The 19,437-nt window shown below is 30.6% G+C and overlaps 1 protein-coding gene across 13 annotated transcripts in view; it reads right to left on the bottom strand.

The window, feature by feature from the left end:
• Positions 1-560: 560 nt before the first annotated feature.
• The window catches only part of LOC121130253 (protein NDRG3), a 137,932-nt gene continuing 119,055 nt past the window's right edge, over positions 561-19,437 (bottom strand). For 9 of the 13 annotated variants that reach the window (XM_071893768.1, XM_071893772.1, XM_040726015.2 and 6 more), the window contains 5 exons: positions 6,835-7,218; positions 5,804-5,895; positions 5,585-5,740; positions 5,111-5,526; positions 561-3,020 (listed from right to left, as the gene is read on the bottom strand). In XM_071893768.1, the coding sequence (XP_071749869.1) occupies positions 2,905-3,020; positions 5,111-5,526; positions 5,585-5,740; positions 5,804-5,895; positions 6,835-7,218 (1,164 nt within the window). In that variant the 3' untranslated portion in view covers positions 561-2,904. The remainder of the gene's footprint in view (positions 3,021-5,110; positions 5,527-5,584; positions 5,741-5,803; positions 5,896-6,834; positions 7,219-19,437) is intronic. The other 4 variants (XR_011783929.1, XR_011783928.1, XR_011783926.1 and 1 more) reach the window with 1 other exon arrangement.

Below are 19,437 nucleotides of genomic sequence, written 5' to 3'. Positions count from 1 at the left end.
AAGTGTTCCTCTAATTGGTGAGATGGAGTTGCACTGATTAATTATAAGTAAATGTGATAGTATACCAATCACTCCATTTGACCTTTGACCTAAGAATTTTCTTTGAAATCCTTATACATTAGTATATTTTCTTCTCTAGACGGAGGAGATGCAAACCTATGTAGATTGACTTCAATAGAATAATGTCTTTCATTGAGTTACGTCGTTCCAGTATGTCATATTTGATTTAGGATGTTGAAAGATATTAATAGATTCATATTTTTATGAATGAATATTCAAATACATATTATGCAAAGTATCCGACCCTAAAAAAAGAAAACGTTATGTAAAGCCCTCAGCCCAACCAATATAACAACTGAACTGAATTCTACTATGAGTGAATTGTCTCCTCCGTTTAAAATGATAACATTTTGGCTAGTTGAGTTTAAACGAGGTTATACAAACTGCATATTCTTACCTTTCGACACTGAATCGTATCCCTCTTAAAATAACCTTCAAATAAAGGGAATTTTATATTTTTTGCCTTAAAATATTACACAAATAAAATCCAACAAACGACGTTTTGAATGATAAATAAACCTTTATTTCTTAATATGTTTTAGAGATACAAAAAAAGAAGAAAAAAAAAAATGTATATATATTGTATTGTGAAGTATCAAAAGGTTTTGTGAGACATGAGTACAATATTCATCCGTTTTATTTATTTTAGCTTCACAAAACATTTATTTAAAGTATGATATAATATCCTTACATATCTAAATACGTATATATAGTAAACCACATAGATTATGAATAATTTTGATACATCAAAGAAATAATCATAAGTGTATAAAATGATAATAAGAAATTCAAAAACGAACGACTCAAGTTTTTATTTTTGTAGTGTGAAAGACAAAATAATTTATTTTCAATTATATTTATTTATTTTTGAAGATCCACTAAATTTGTGCCATATTTTCCATTGAAAAAAAGTAATGATAAGATTTTTCTTTCAATGGAAATAAAAATTATTGTATGGAAAAGAGAGTTATGAGTTTAAAAAGATCAAAATATCTACAACTCATCTTCGATAAAGCGAGATTCAATTAATTAAACAAGAGTAAAATTGCGGTTAAATTGTATTTATATTAATTGTGTACAAGTTGGGATTTTGTAGAAGTTGTTACGAATGAAATAAGATGAATAATTTGGAGGATTTGTGATAAGGAGGAGAATACAAAAATTGTAAATTCCATGGTTTATCAATTTATTAATAGTGTTATTTTTGACTTTTTTTTAAAAAGAAAATCCGCATGGATGAGTATTATATGTGTCCAGTATCAAGCTCAAATGTCCACCTACCCTTCAAAAATTAATTTCTACTACATTGTCTGAATAAGAAATTTTTTTACAAACCCATTGCCTATTTTTGATACGGGATCCTCTGAATAAAAGTGGAAAATATTTTTGTTGTACTCCATTTTTGATTTAGTGAAAACTTGCTACTTTTGGAAAAGTATGTACCGTTCACATTTTTTGCACTTAAAGTCCTTCATTTCTGTAAAGAATATATTCACAATTATGCCTAAAATACGAGGATGGGTTGCTTTGACTTTTAAAAAAAAATGTTCCTAGATTTGTTCAGATGGAGTTGCATCGATTAAATATAAGCAAACATTATAATATATAATTACTCAATCTGATATAGGAACTTTGTTTCAAGACCAATTGCATAATGCACCTATATTTCAATGTCTAGGTGCGACTGTGAATCGAAACTACTCTTTATTTGACTTTTTGTTCCTCGTCTTTTTATCGGATTAGGACATTCAATTAATAATTGAAGTAGTTATGCCAGATTCAATGAAGATATATATATATATAATAAGTCATTACATATTAACCAATTAAAAAGTAATTTTGTTAAATTACTTATTACTTCTTTAGCAAAGTAATATCGTTATTTACAAGAGAAGTAATGTAATATATTACTGTAACTAAAGCGTAACTACTCAACTCTCCAAATGACTGATGATCTAGTTAGATCAAAGATAATGAGACGTACAGTGGAGAAATTAAGTATTTGATCCCTTGTCGATGTTGTAAGTTTGCCCACGGATAAGGATAAGAAAGGTCTATAATTTTGATTGTAGGTTTATTTTAACAGTGAGAGACAAAATATAAATAAAAGAAAAGGGTTGTGGGTAAGAAAAATGCAGTGTATAACCACAAGAACACAATCTCCATGTGGTTAGAAACGTTATGTTTTGGGGGTGTTTCTCTGCCGAGGGAAAACTACGACTTCACTGTATCGAAGGGAGGATGGACATGTAACGGGAAATTTTGGGGGAAAACTTCCTTTCCTCAGGAAAGGGCATGGAAAATGTGTCGTATAATGGGTCTTCCTGCACAATAATGACGCAAAACATACGGTCAGGACAACAAAGAAGTTACTTAAGAAGAAGCACATTAAGGTCATGGAGTGTCCTAGTCAGTCTCCAGACCTCATTCCCCTAGAAAATCTTTACCAGTGAGCAAACTTAAGAAATTGGCAAGGGAGCAATTATTTATTTCTTTTTTTGCATAAATTATAACTTGTGCAATATGCTTATACAAGTTAGGACTTGTGCAATCTGCTTATACAAGTTAGGACTTGTAGAGATTTCCCAACTTATCCACAAATATATAAATACAAATGTATCGTTTGTTATTAATTTTTCTGTGATTCAATTCTATCTTAGGACTACTGAATACAGATCTACTGAATCATAAATATAACTTTTAAACATGTGGTTTTTCTTTCTTTCTTTAAGGCCAGTCCTATATGTTATAAATCACAATTGTCATATTTTATAGGTACATCATTTCTTAGACTAAACAAAACAAATAAACAAAGATGAGAAAATTGCTGATGATGAGTAGTTACTAGTCCAAATTTATCTTGAACTCTGTATCAATAACGAGTTGCTTTATTGCATCTCCAAGCGATTCTTCAGCTTTTGAATCGGGCTTTCGAATAGGAGTACCATTTGAGGGAGTTGCTAAAAAAGAAATGGAATTAATGGCTGTTTTGATCTAACAAAAGAACAAGGGATAATAAGAAATATTAATACATTTTAAATTCGCAAATAGCTGTTTTAGTATAAAAGCATAACCACGTCGATAAATAAGCTGAAAAATAGCTCAAAAATCCGTTGGTAGAAGTTGGCCAATTCTTCCCAATTACGGAATTATTAATTAATAATCTTTTGGAATTATTCACAGCTTTATAAAAATCAATTTTAATTCAACCAGTCAACGTTCGGTATACTTATTAGGAGAAAATAAGCAGAAAAGTAGAAAAACAATATGTATTTATTAGTGTTATTGAGGTATCACCGTGGTTCTAGTTTTGATCGGTCCTAGAAATGATTTCCTATTCAACCTTTCCCATCTCTTACAGCATTTTTTTTGTAATCTCCAATCTTTTTTACAATTCAACAGTCCCAAGGGCGGATTAGTCGGTGCTTATGCCCTACAGATCTAGCTATCTTTTGATTTTCTTCGCTTCTAGCTAGGATTGAAGAATTTAAAAACAAAGAAAATAATAAACGACATGGTTAGCAACTAAGTCTTTTCAGCTGTTGTATTTACCATAAAAGACCGATATGGAGTGGTTCTAGGAATGAAACATTTTATTAGGACCATACTTATAAGAACTGCATTCTTTGCAGAGAACATAAGACAAAAAATCGACTACTGATGACAGATTACTGTGTACATTTTGTTGTTATATAGATAATATTGTCAAATATAAAATATTGAGTTATGTTTTTGACTCTGTTCGTTTGTCTGTTGGTCACCAGGGTTACAGCAAAAGTTACAAACCGGTTTGATCTAGCTGGGTAAGAAAATTATAATAGGTCATAAAATATTTTCAGATCGGTAACGAAACTTTAAAAAGGGTTTGAAGTAAAGCCGCATATCCATTGTTTTCAATAGTACTACAGATTGCATAACAATCTGAAAGTGATGCCATTTTGGAGGCATACCTAACTTTTGATACATTAATTTACCCTACAAAATATTAATCTTAAAGGAACTTCCTCTAAGGACTTTAAAAAAGGATGAACTATACCTAAAGTTTGAGGAGATACGTCTTCCATATAATTCTAGATACCTGTAAGCGAAGACTCAAGCACCCGCTACAAAAGGGTTAAAAGAATGCAGAAATTACTAAAATGTCATAACATAAGTTCATCAGGCCATTTTTATGGAAAAAAGTATTTATTAGATTTAAATAGTCAAACATATGCCTATATAAAAAAAATCAGGGCTGTGATATTCATAAATCAATTTATATGCCATCATTTAATTTTAATTTCAAGCCTATTACAGGCCTCTTTTATATATATATGTATAGATTCGACAATTTGAATCAAATCAATGAGTTTTTTTTCTTCATTATTTATTTAGATGACGTCATTTTGGCTTATACAATTTATTTTCCCTTATGCAGAATTTACCTTTTAAACTCCGTTTAAAGGTTAAAATACTACATACTACTTATTTAGTTCTCTAATCATATTCAACACTCTTAGCGTACAAAAAAAAGTGTTGCTACGAACACTACTTTGTACAAATATCCGTTCCGCCATTTTCTTTTAAAACCTTAGCTGCACCAATAGGAGTAGAAAAGGTTTTAATTATTATAAAATCTAGTTGTTTAAGGATGGTCGACTTTTGAAATAATTACATCTCAAGTAAGTCCTCTCAAAATGAAAATATTTTCGTCTTATTTGGTTTTGTACCTAATTAATAACCGATCACTTTCAAATTTAGACCCTTTCTAAAAATCAATATTTTTGAGAGATTTTTTTTTTGCTGTCAACGGATCCAATGACTCCTGGATCACATTGCAAATGATTGCCATTATTGGCTATGATTATTATCTGTTCTATATGATATTATTTACATATGACGTAAATTATAACACTTCTTTTATTTGTCAATTCATGAACTTTGTGTGCTAATAATTGAATTCGTTTTCTTAACTCGATTAAGTAACGTGATCTTATATATCAAGGTGTATTGGAGAACGTTTCACATAAAATCATTCAACCCTTTGAATCTATAGTTTATTAAGACCTACCACAAACAGACTGTGATCGTTTATTCCGAAGTGAGTATCCAAGCCCTTGCAAAAAAAGTTTGACTGCCTCAGCAACTTTACTGGGAGCTTCTTCAAGAACCATGGATGCATCCTGAATCTTCATCCAAGTACATTTATTGGGCTGAAGTCGTCCATTAAATGCAACTGTTGCCTCAACATGAGGTGAGAAGTCTCCAGTTATGTTGAGAACCTGACATTTGAGAGTTCGTGTTGATCCAAAAAGAGTTTTTCCGTTTGGAGCTAATTCTCTTGCCAGATTTAAATCTTTTCGTTGCATATAGGTTTGCATGAGTAGCCAGAGGTTCCTTGGATTGACTTCTGCAAGAAAATGCTGCTTATATATTGAAGATAGAGAGGTGGCATCAAGTGATCGTCCACTTCTTCCCATGTAATACCTATAAATAGAGCTTTGGTTCACTTCTATCAGAATATATACAATTGAAAATAACATACCAAACTAAATATTCAATGACTGAATCTGGAATGTTCGAACAATGCTGATGCTTCTTTAGGCTTTTGATATTGACTTTATGATAGACCCATTCCAACCATCCAGCATTTTGAGAATTACAGTTGATTAGAATAAGACCATCTACCATTGTGGGTCTCCTGAAATATTGTCATGAATGTTACATAAGACTAATTTATTAGAAAATGTGGTGTGGATCAAACCTCCTCGCAAATCGAACTAAAATGTTCGCTCCTAAGCCACATCCAAATCCCACGCAGTGAGCGATCCCATAGTAATGCATCACATATTCTACCTTTAAATTCAAAAATAAATAATCAAAATTATACTCTCAGAAAAAGAGATAACGGTTAACTTACGTCTAATTTATATAATGATTAACTACGTATAGGGTTCATTTTAGAGCCACAAGATTTTCAACTTATTCAACTCTGATATTTTATATTAAACTGTCAGATCATCATACATATATGGGAATGAAGTCCTAGGACTCAAATAATTATTTAGGATCTTACTGATAGGACTGCAGTCATTTAATTTTGGGTTTTTTGATCGATCCACACTACCTACTGATAATCTTACAGTTTTTTTAAATTTAAATGTAGTAAAAAGGAACTTCTAATTTTTATTTTTATATGAGTTAAAAACTGAGGCATCCGAAGGGGTGGGCTAGAGGGGGCTGTAGCCTCCCCCCTAAATCAAGGAATTTTTTTTTGTTTCAAAAAGTTTAATATATGAAATTCTTATTTAAAAATGCAGACGAGATTGCAGTCCTAAATAAGGAATAACAAAACACTAATTATGGAGCTTTCTAAATAGTTCAATATTTGGGAAAGAAAAAAATCATTCAATGGTTATTTCCACAGAATCTTGAGAAAAACTATTTGTTGGCAAGCATTTTTATTTTTGTTATATAAATTTTACATTTCGTTATGTTTTCAGTCATAATTATTGTTTTAAATCCCTTGAGTTGTTGCAACGATAACATCACAAGATGTGCTGGACGTTAAACAGTCCATTTATTGCCCCTTATTCGTAGTTAAGCAATAAACATACTTTTGAAGAAGAACTAAGCAAGGTAATACCTGAACTTTAAAAAAATTTGAAAATTGCAAATAATCAACAAAGCAAATTACTAAATTTTGAATGACTAACTAAAAAGTTACAGTCAAAAGGGTAGTTATTAAATGTGTACTGCCTCATATTAGTAGTTTAAAACAGTCAAAATACGTACTTGTTCCGATAATTCATCCAAGTTGGGATAGGTGTAGTCATCAGGTAGATCCTGAGCATTAAGCTCCTGTCCTGGAGCAGTCAGATGATATATACAAAATGTGTCCAGTATGGATTTACTTTCTCCAGCATGGAAGAAAGTTTGAAAATTGGACAAATAATTCAAGGCCAAATCGTGGTACGTTAATATAACTGGCTTTTTCGGATCCCCCTCTCGGGCAACAAGGATTTGACCTTTAGAAGTTTGGACCATTTCTTCTATAGTTTTGCGATCCCCAGAGTTACCGGAGAGGGATCTACTTAGTAATGGACGGCTTCCAGAATTGAGCGTTGGGCAAGAGCCTATCTCAGAATATTTTTTTGTTGAGCGCATGTTTTGAATGACCTGGAAGAAATTAATATAATACTTCATTAATCAATTGACATAACTTATCATTATTTTCGATAATACACACATCCATGGAACTTATAGTAAGAATATATATAGATAGTCCAAAGTAGCCTATTTTTGAAAATACCAAAATGGTAGAAAAATGTATAATAGAGTTAAATTAAAATTGGTAAATTTTAATTATCAGAATAAGAGTAACTCTTATACTTTAAAAGTATAAATAAATTCCAAAAATAAGTCTTTAGAAAATTCTCTAATGCACAAATATGTACTCTAAAATAGTTTGAATTAAGCAATGAAATATATAAATACAAATTCACATACATATTTTTTCGTATCAATCTAATTTTAATGCACTTATGTACTCAGCAAATATTCCATTTTAAAGCTATGTATTACCTCTATTCCAAATTAAAAGTATTTCAATATTTATTTGTAGCTATCATAACTTAAATATACTAATAGATGTATTGCTATAGTTGTAAAAGATATGACTTGAAGTATGTTTAAGAAAAAAAACCCGCAAATTGTTAACTTGACAATTTTAAAAATGCATTGCAGGAAAACAGGTTAACTGTGATGACGTTATATTTGATCAGCTGAAATCAACCATGAGGAGAAGGAATTATACCGTTGTGGATCTTTCATTCTACTCTTAGTTAGTATTACAAATACTTACATCCGGGGCATCCGCAGGATTATTTATATTTTTTGGGGGTGTGGGGGAGAGTGCTTGGTTTTTGGAACTTGTTTGAAAAAGGTAAAAAAATTTCAAATATTAAATTTGTACAAAAAAAAGGTTAAGCATTAAATTTTTTGAAAAAAAAAAATTATTATTAATTTTGTTAAAAAAAAATCAAGTTATAAATTTAAAAAAAAAAAAAATTCAAAAATCCACGGGTGTTGATGAAAAATATTTTTTTTTTTGAAAAAAATTTCGAAAAACCCCAGCTGCTTACTAATAATACATTTGGGAAAAAAATTTGTAAAATTAGATTTCAAATATGACAATAAAATATAACGTAAACTGTTTTTTAATACTAACTACTAAATACAACACCCAAAGTTGAAAATTCTAAGATCAATAAATGTTTTTACAAAATAAAACAGTTATGTATTTCTTGTTCAACCGTCATAATTGTCATGCTCCAGGTAGGATGTAGATAATTCAAAGGGAAAAAGTTACTTTTACCTTCAAAAGTCGTTAAGGATTTTTTGATTTTCTCTCTCTACATTTTATAAAACTTTCCACAATTCAAAAAGTTAACTATTCCATATGTGGAATAATCACCAAATTGTCATATTAAAAAATATATATATTTTCATGGCAGTAAAAATATAAAACTTTTATTAACAATAAGTAGGTTCATTTAGACTTAATATATTTATAAAATTTCACAATCATCATTATATATAACATAAAGATACGTCAACATAAAAAAAACTTTGAAAAAAATGATAAAAGGAAGAAAATCCATAAAATAAAAAATTCTTCATATATGGTGTACATCAAACCCAATATTTCATAGACATCTTTTGGTAAGTTATAGGCCTTGTATTCACATTTTTGTCTATAGTTTACAACAACTTTATTTTTGATTTTGATAACTTACATTGGGTTGGGCCTATAAAAATAAAACCTGCCCATTTCTCATATTTTTATAGTAAAAATCCTTTTAGTGACATGATGTACTATTAATAATCCCTTAATAAAAAGTGAAGATAAATTGTAAAAGAATACACATGTTATTATTCACACTCTATTTTGAGACAAATGATTCTAGGTTGCTTATGTGTTGATGGTTATTTATAAACAAAAAAAAAAAAAAATGAATCCGTCTCATTTCAATTAGTTTATATTTAAATGTTCTTCTATCGAGAATCAAATTATAACAGTTCTAGAAAATAAGAAAGGTTGTTCAGATAGCCAAAAAGAAAAAACCACTTCCAAATTATAGGACATATTTTAGACACATCTATCCATAATTTTATATGAGAAAAAAGAGATATTGCAACTACAAGAATCCCGCTTTCTAGAACCAGGGGCGTCTGCAAATGGAGGGCTGGAGGGTCTGTAGCCCCCAAAATCAAGAAAATTCTTATTCTTAGTAGAAGATGTAACATTTGATTCAATTTAAAAAAAAATTAATGTTTAAAAATTGATTCAATTTTTCTAAAAAGTTAATGTTTAAAATTTGATTCGATTTTTAAAATTTGTTTGCAAAAAATTGAAATGTCTGTGAAAAGCTATGGATATTTGAAATTTAATTTTTTACCAAAATTTCATCTTTTCTGAGCAGCTCTGGATTTTTTAATATTTTTTCAAAAATATAATTTAAAAATTTTTCTTCAAAAAAAATCACATTCTGGGAACAGCTCTGGATTTTTGAAATTTTTCTTTAAAAAAATTTGATTTTATATAATAGATATTGATTTTTGAAATTATTTGGAAATGAATTTAATATTTGAAATTTTTTTCCAAAAAAATTAATATTATAAATAGTATTTTGGGAAAAAATTTATATATATTCTGAACAGCTTTGAATTTTATTCCAAAAAAACTAATTTTTTTAGAATAGATATGAATTTTTGAAATGCTTTCCCAAAAATTAAATTTATTTTGAATAGTAGTAGATTTTTGAAATTTTTTACAAAAAATTTAATATTTGAATTTTTTCCCAAAAATTTAATTTTTCAACTTTTTTTTCTCAACCCACCCTAAAAAAATATATATATACATACGTTTTATACACCTTTAAGTCTGAAGACGTGTTTATTTAAAGTATGATTATGGCATGTCTAAGGATTGCAAAAATAATTTTGGCTACACTCTATGTCGTTTATACTTTAAATGGGCTATTTCATAAAAAATTAAATTCATTAAATTTCATTTAAAAAGTAGTGATCATTCTAACATACCGGTAGAAAACTTAAAATTTTCACACCCCAACGATTCAAAATTCTGTAGATTTTAAGGATTTAATTCAAAAACTCCGAATATTAATTTTTTTATGAATAATCAGATGTTAAAAAACTTACATTTTCTTTTTTATTAATAATAGAATTACACTCAGAGCGGGAAACAAGGTTTAAATAATTTGTAAAGGTTGGTGGTAACTCCATGGCATTGTGGGTAAAGCCTATCCTTATGAAACAGATCCCCCTTCTCCAAGTTTATATCTTTTTCAGATGAAAGAACATTTGAGCCTCGTAATGACCGTAATGGCAGAATCATCATCCCCACAAAAAAAAAACATTTAGCAGCCGTGATTCATTTTTTTCCCTCGCCGCTACAGGATAAACGCTAATAACTGCATTGAAAATGTTTCTTGAAGATAATATATTCTTCCATCAGGATGGAGCTCCTGCACACACGGCAAAAATTACCCAGTCAGTCATGGCGAAAAAATTGGACACTCTACAGCCTAGAAGCAGACCCCTCTAATTATTCATTGTGGCTATATGTTGAGATGAAGACCTATAAAAAGCGACACGGGAATATCGTGGCCATGAGTGATGCTGTTAATAAGGCCTGGATTAGAAGGAATCCGGACTACAAAAGTAGGATTACTGCCATAATAAAAGCTGATGGTAGCAGAATGTATATGTAAATACTAGGCATGAAGCAATGTTTTTAAATGATAAACATAGTAAATTTCAAGTTTTCACTCGGTACATACTTAAATATAACTGTAGATGTGTCATTTTACATAGTTGTACAAAAATTAAATTATTTAAATATGCTACTTTTTAATTTATGAGAGAAAAAAATTAAGTTAATTCCACCTTGTATTTTTACTGCAGGTAAAAAAAAAAAACAACTTTTTAATACTTTTGTTTGCACACTTATAAAAGAAATATTCAGAATTATTACACCAAGGTACATACGAGTATATATATGTTTATAATGTAGATCTTTAATACGATGCCGCTAAGGTATACAATGATTATCTAACAATCAATATATATATATATAATATATCTTTTATTTGAGCATTCTGAATATTTTTCTCATAATAAATCTGTATTCCATCTCTCATCTTTTTCTACAAATAGATAATAGGCTCAAAATTATACAAAGGGGATTGAAGAGAAAAATAACATTGAATGAAATTAAAAAAAAAGAAAATATTTAACCTCTGAATTTATTCGCTTTCGAAACTTCTTTTTGTACAGGTACAACCTTTTTGATATATCAGCTATCATTCTTAGTAGCAGTGGTGTCGCTAACCCCTTTAAGGGGAGGGGGGTGAGCTCCCTTAAAAGTTTCAAAAGCCCCATCCCAACTTTTTATTATCATATCTCATATATATATTTATAAATCTGTTACTTTTTTTCGTTAACTCACATGGAATCCAAAATGGTCGAACAGATAAGTTTGAAATTTAGCAAGTAGACGTATAAAATAACCTAGCCTCTTCCTTTGATATTTTTTTGGGCTTCTGAGGATAAAGAGATTGTTTTTGACCAAAACATGACCTCTTCTTTCTTTCTATATCCCTCTTTTATTTTCCCTCTGTCTCCTCTTTGTTTCTTTTTTTCTACCTTCATTTTTTGTTTCTTTTTTTCTACCTTCATTTTTGTTTCTATTCACCCCTGCAATGCAGGAACCCTCTGCTAGTATATACATAAAATAAACCTATTTATATAATGGTGTTGATAATTTTTGAGCTAAGCCCCCTCCCCAATGAGGATCCCTCAGCCTATAGATTATGGTCTCTCCACTCCATTTATCAACTTTTCTCCAAACTAGTTAGTTTACTAAAACAAACAAAGTTTTTATAACATACTGTACCTCTCACTTGATTAAAGTTGAGAATTTGAAACTTTTTTTTTTTTGGGGGAGTGGCTTATTCTGAAGAACATTTTAAACACAATGATCTACGAGTTGAATTACCAAAAATTTTATTCATAGTTTACAATCTTGATTTGATTTAAAAGGACTCGAAATATAAAGGTATCGGGATACCTTTCAAATACGTCCAATCTATCAATTTATCATTCTTTTATTTTGACGTTTTATTAGATCTGCTACCAGGATTCTTTTTGAGAAGGAAGAAATAAACAAAAATCCCACTCTGTAACTTGCAAAGACAAGAATGACCCCAAAGGATAAGAACTTATACTCTTAACTCCCTAACAAATTGTTACACTCTGTATTTTGTAAGGACACACACAAGTTTTTCTTTCATACTTATATGTTCTCTCTTCAAGAATGACTTAATAATGATATCAGCTTTAAAAAAAAACCCTGTTTACATTACATGCTATAGTTTCTAGGACATATTTTATGTAAAGCTATCCATTTTATATTTTTATATATCTAGGTGGGTGGTCTGAAAAGTTTCTAACCTCAACGCCAAGATGGCAGCACTCGTAAATAAAGCTATTCACATCTATCTACCAACTGTTGAGAGTTACCCATCAAAGTGCAGATGTTATTTAACAGTCGTTGGAGTGAATTAATGTTTTGTGAAAATTGTCAGAATCGTATATCAAGCTGTCATTAAATAATTTTTTGCTTCAAAGTGTCACTTTGAAATAGATTTAAACAATAGCCGATATATGAAGGCTCACTTTGTTACAATTATACGCGTCTAATTCAATTCAACTCGAAGTAATTGAACCAAAGAAAAAAGTGTCTCATAAACAATTATTTTGCAGGAAAAAAACAAAAAACGTCGAGTACTATTTGGAAGGATTACAGATTATTATTATGGATAATCCTTTTCTTTTCTTCTTTAATATTAGGCGATGAGCGCACACGCCTTCGTTATTTGATATAATGTGATACCCTTTTCTTTTCTTTTTTCATATGAACTTCACTTGCAAACGCTCGTTATTTCAAATGAGTCCTCCATTCATAAACTATACAACTCTATACAGATTATACTTTATAAAATATTAGGCATTAGAGTTTTTGTTCCTTATTACTTTGTGTTATTATACAACTCCTTGGATACTAGTACTATATAAAATATGTTCCTATCCGGTATATAAAGAATTTCAAGAATATTTGGAGGGACAGCAGCATAGCTGCCTTGACGTTTGATTAGATCAGCTCCAATCACCTGTGAAAAGAAGGAAATAAACACAAATGTTACTACCAATGTCGACCATTAATTCTACTCCAAGTCCAACGTTGCCTTAAATAACTCCCGATCAAACCCTCATTGTCACTCTCATAAAATACGGAACTGTAATTACTTTATACGTGCACGTTCCCTTGTTCAGAATTAAATAAGGAAGCTATGGAAAGAATAAAACTCTTTATTCAATTGTTTTTAGGGAATTCTTTACAAATCAAAAAAAGTGTAACTCAACCAATCAGCGTTATAAACACTGATTAAGATAAAAGAAGCGGAAAAATTGACAGCTGATAACAAAATACACTGTATATTTTTGTGTTAGCGAGGGAATGCCGCAAATGCATCTTCAAAGGTGAAATGTTAATGTCCTCAAAATAAATTGTAATATATAACTCAAATTAGTGAGATTTGTTGTTCATTTTTAGGGGAAATTATTGTTGATTATTATATTTACCATAAAATAAATGAGAATCAGGTAAATACAAGAGACTTACAATAAAAATATGTTAGGAATATAACAATAATGCCAATTTTGTATTAAAATAAAAAATTGCAACTCCGCCCTTGAAGATATTTATATCAATTTAATTAGCTGTATTGTTTGTACATTTTGTTTTAGCTTCATGTCACTATGCTGTGTAATTATTTGAGAAATAATGTGTTAGGGCTTGTAATCATCCTATACCAATGCAAAAGCCCATTTTAACACAAAGATAACTTGGGGGTCAACTGCTTTTCATGTGCTTCTTTTCCGCATGGCCCTTTTTGGAGCGATCAAACGAGGTTTACCAACACTTCTCCAACGGCTGACATCTTTTTCATACTCTTCCCCATAGTTCATGGAATTTTTGATAAGCCGAAAAGTCCGGTCTTTGCTTTTATGATGTTGGAAATTTGCAAATGGAAAATGAACAAATCAACCATCCCTTGTTTTTGATGTGTTTGCATCCACAAACTTACTCCAACATCTGTGAACATGCGATATTTCATTTGAAATCTGAAAGCCTAAAAATTTTGTCGTCAAAAGGACTATGTTATCAAAAGACGTGGATCTCATTATGAATAACTCACTATGATTAAGTGTAGCATTCAAGCAATAAAAAATATTGTTCTACTCCTTTTGTTACATGTCTTTTAAGATTTTCCCAATTTTTCTGAACCACTCAGTACAAAGTGTTGTAGTGGTTCAGTTCAATCCATTCCGGTCTTAGGAGTGCTCATATCGGTCTTCAGGACCGGTCCTTAGGAGCGTCAGTACTAGAACTGATTAAACAAAGAAGAAATAAAGTTTAGTGACATCATCAAGGACCGAACTTTATAAGTTTTTAGGACTGATGTGAAGGACTAAACTGGACTGGACCGAGATTGAACTACAAGGGGCTGCAGTCTTCAGTCCTAAATAAGAACAGACGCAACACTAATTGCAAATACTTATATTTGTGACCAAGTTAATAGGTAGCAAGTATTGATGAGACTCCGTCCAAGACGGCATATTTGTTTATGGTTCGGTCTTAATTTCTTTTTAGTAATTTTGTTGATAATGATTACTATTTATTGATTTAAAATATCAACTTCTTATAAGAAATATTTTTTTATGACTCGAGAACAATTTTTGCTTGTTTCAAAAGTACACCTCCAAAAAGGTAAAAATAACTATCTTCTGAGGTATAAAAGTGTGATTAGCCAATTTGTTACTTCAGTCTTTCAACACTCAACATAAACAAGACCTAGGAGTATAGTGAGGAACAACCGTCAGCTTGTAGTCAATTGCCATAATCAAGGTGATAGGATCATAGACATTTCCATCCCAAAATCCTCTGTTCAAAGCATCATCGCCAAATTCAAAAGAACTGGCCATCTTAAGAACCTTCCTCGACATGGTAAGAAGTCCAAGCTGAGCTCAACACAAGTGAGATATGCAGTCCCAGAGGTTGCCAAGAATCCAAGAACAACTTTTAAATCCATCCACCAGTGGTTGAAAGCAAAAGGAACTTTGGATGGACGATCACCTGTGTAAGGAGTTTTGCACAAGAATGGTTTCCTGGGCTATGTGTCAAAAAAGACTCAAATCCTTAAGAGTAGGCACATAAAGGCCAGTCTGATGTATGACAATGGCCACAATATTGATGAACTCAACTTTTGGCAAACTGTGCGGTGCTCAGACGTGACAAAGGTGGAGTTGTTTGGCCACGACCAGCATCATCACATTTGGCGACAGATGGGCAAAGAATTCAACCCCAAAATACGATTCCAATAGTAAAACAAATGGTGGAAGCATCATGATTTATGCTTGTTTTGCTGACAATAGAACTGGATAATTTACAAAATTAATGGGAGCATGAAAAAGGAAGACTACATCGGTATTCTTGAATTGCATCTCCATCAATCAGCAAAGATAATTAAGCTTGGAAGAAATTGAGGTTTTCTGCAAGACAATTACTCAAAGAACACATCCAAAACAGTTCAATATTGGCTCAAGGGGAATAAGGTTAGGGTAATGGACTAGCCAGCCCAAAATCCTGACCCTAACCCTATTAAAAATCTATGGACTCCAGGGGAAAAAAGATAGAAAATATATCCAACAAATCTCGAAACCTTTGGAGATTCTAACTTGAAGTGCCAAAATCGATCCCAGTGGTTGCCTCAATTTGTTATGGACTTGTCCGAAGTTTATTCAATATTTGAAGAAAGCCAGAGACCATGTCACAAAGTATTAAGTCATTTTGCTCTTTGGGTATGAGTACTTGTGAAACACCAAAAAGGATATTTTGTTAATTTACTCCGGAAAAATAAAAAAATATAATAATTTTTTTTGTTAAGATTAATGTTTGATTGCCTAAAGATATTCCAAATATCTTTGTAGATTCAAAACGAACATTTAATTAAGTTTTCTTGGCATTATTATCTGTATTGTATAAAAAATGAAATAAGTATATCCAAATATTATTAGGTAAATAATGGAATTTTTATCATATATGATTATAACAATCTCTTATTGAGTTTTTCTTTGGGGAAATTGAAATCAAATCAATGTAACTGCGAAACCAATTTTTTTTATGAAAACAAAATTATTTAAGCTTCCAATAAACTCCTTGGGAAAAAAACACTTGAAAAAACAGAAATGCTATTACTTTTAAAACAAAACCCTTAAAATATACTGGTTTTTAAAGCTTTAAATTACATTTTCTCAGCATTGGATTTTCAAAAATCAAATATAAGCACATATTTGAAATTGAAATGAAATTTTGCGGAAGGGAAACTAACTTTTTAATGAGTTATTGTTTTTTTTTAAATAATCAAATGTTGTTTCTGGCCAATAAAAAGTGTAAATTATAAAACGACGTAGCTCATTAGACAATAAGTTTAAGAAAGCTTATTGTCTAGAACTCAATGTGTTTTGAGTTTACGTCTCGGTCATTATTAGAGAAAAAAGTATACTTTTATACATATGGGCTTCAAAGACAGTTCCTATGTCAGATGGAGTAAATGTTTACCTATAATTAATCCACGCAACTCCATTTGACCAATAAAAGAATCTCACAATGGATCCATACTCAATTTTGAGAACAATCTTTCGAGCCTGCATTTATGTTAACGGGATGCATATGCTTTCTTTTAATTAAGAACCTACTGATATTTATATACATTTTTGCCTGAAGTATGTAATATAATATAAAAACCCATCAAGAAAAACCCTTTAAGTGATTCAATACGGAGTTGAGACTAAAAATAAATTAATGCAATAAAATAAATATGAAAACCATGAGGCAAAAGAAGTTTGATTTCTTAATGAAAAGTATACATGTATGCATATAATAAATTGAATATCAAGAAACATATATCATGATGAATTTGATTTTATATGAATGATGCGTAGAAGTATTTAAAACAACACATGGACTGAAAAGTACAGGGCTTCACATATAAATGGAGCTATTCACTTCATTTTCAGAAAGTATCCACCTTCAAAAGACAGCTCTCAAAATTTCATAGCAATCATTCTTTTAGTTTGCGAGTTATTGTACTAAGTGACACACTACTTTGATTATTTCCAAGACAATGGATGAAAAACAAATTCGTGTTTTAATTATACGCTGCCTTCTGATGATAAACCATATAGGTCAAGCCAAGCAATTGCTTGAAAAGTGTTATGAGAACATCAAAAACAACAATTAAACGTTGGTTTCCTGACCCCTAACGTGGCCTTAGTTGCCTTAATATTTAATGTGCATTCGTCCATGAGAAAACTCTATTCAAAGTGGGTGTCACGTTTGCTCACTATTCATCAAAAAAGGTTTGATGATTTTGAGCAGCGTTTGCACATGTTTAAACGTAACAAACCAGAATTCTTGCATCGGTATGTAACAAAAGAGATGAAACATGGATCCCTCGTTAATTCCCACCTATATTAATAAACCATTTTCAATTTCAACCATTACATCTTGCCTATTCAATGGTTTCGGGGGTAGGTAATTTATTTCGGATATTTCCTCTGATTGTTTCAATTGTAGGAAGATTAGCAGCAACACCATCATTTACGTTTCTTAATTCTGTGGATATAATTTGCTGTGAACTATCCATTGCTACTTGAGCCTTTATCTTAATATTGGCTACCATAATAGTCACTGGTGCCTCAGTTTTCGATGAAGCGTGTGTATGATTGTCGATTTGTTCAATAAATTCATCGTTTTCCTTGATCTTGATTTTGGCTTATATTGGTAGCCTTATCGTCGAAATATACATTCAAACCAGGAGTCAAATCCTTCTTGTAGACATAGGTGTATAGTGGTAGTCCAACGATTTTCCATCAAATTGTGGAATATGTTCAATCAAATAGACGAAGGATTATCAGGGACACACAATAATGTGGAAGGATGGCACTCAACAGTTGTTTCAGGCCATCCAGTTCTCTGAAAGTTTTTGGAACTTTTAGAAGATGAAGAATACTTGATTCTGCAACAGCTTACAGGTCATCCTCCACTAGTTTAAAGAAGGCGATATCGTGATTTTAACCAATGTATTGTATTTTAATGATCATGAGAATTGTGAAAATTTTGATTAACTGCGAGTTATTGCTCATAATATTGCATTTTGAATATTTATTTCTTTTGAAATTGATTGATGTTTTTTTATTATCTTATGTTTATATTGACTGTTAATTTAGAAAATATACAGAACAGGCAATGCTAGTAGAAAATAGATATGGAAAAAATCGACTTACTTTATTTTTTGTCTTTTTATTTGAAATTGGTTTATTACTATAAGTGGGAGTTTTCCGGATACCCATTTTTCTAATTGAAATATAATTTATTTTTCTATGTTAAAGTCAAATATGTACAATATTTAATTTAATTATATTTAATGTTATATATACATTGTGTCTACAACGAGATAATATCAACTGAGTATCTCAATTTGCCCAAAAGTGATGGTGGATATTGCGTTTTTGACCTTTTGTTTAACTTTGATCCTTAATTTTGACTTTTTAATCATATTCATAAGTAGATACTTTATAAAATATTATTTATTTAAGTAACGAATAGTGCCCGAGAAAAAATAAATGTTTTACTGCAAATTAATTTTTGAAACTTTATATATTAATAACGTTTTGAAGGAGCAGAATTTCAGTGATTTAAAAACAAACCAATTACCACAGCGAGTGATGTTGTTAAGGGAGTACTTACCAACGGCCTCGTACGTTTACGTAAAATATAGGAGTCCAACATTCCATCTTTATTTATAGTCCCACTCAATATAAAACCAGTCCTGACGAAAGCCCTTTTCAGAAAATCAATCAGAGTAAGCTTATTATTCGTAATTAAGAGACCAATTAATAATAAAATAACACTATTAGACTAGAATTTTTCGAATGACTAAAATTGCTAAAAAATGAAATATAATTAAATAATATAAGTTCTGCATATTTCAATTTCGTGTCGGGAGCTAAAAACGTTTTCCATCCGTCTGGACTGTGGCATGTATACTTATTTTTACGCATAACATTAAAATATAACTTCCCATATTTGATTTTCTAACTTTATGTTTTTCGACCCACCCTAATACACTGGCAACCCTGTATACAGGATCGTTGCTACATGCACACGCTTGCAATAGTTCTTTAGTA

This window comes from Lepeophtheirus salmonis, chromosome Z (assembly GCF_016086655.4).
Source record: "Lepeophtheirus salmonis chromosome Z, UVic_Lsal_1.4, whole genome shotgun sequence".
In the NCBI taxonomy this organism is placed as follows: domain Eukaryota; kingdom Metazoa; phylum Arthropoda; class Copepoda; order Siphonostomatoida; family Caligidae; genus Lepeophtheirus; species Lepeophtheirus salmonis.
Note: the sequence above shows the minus strand (reverse complement) of the source record. Positions and strands in the feature narration are given on the sequence as shown.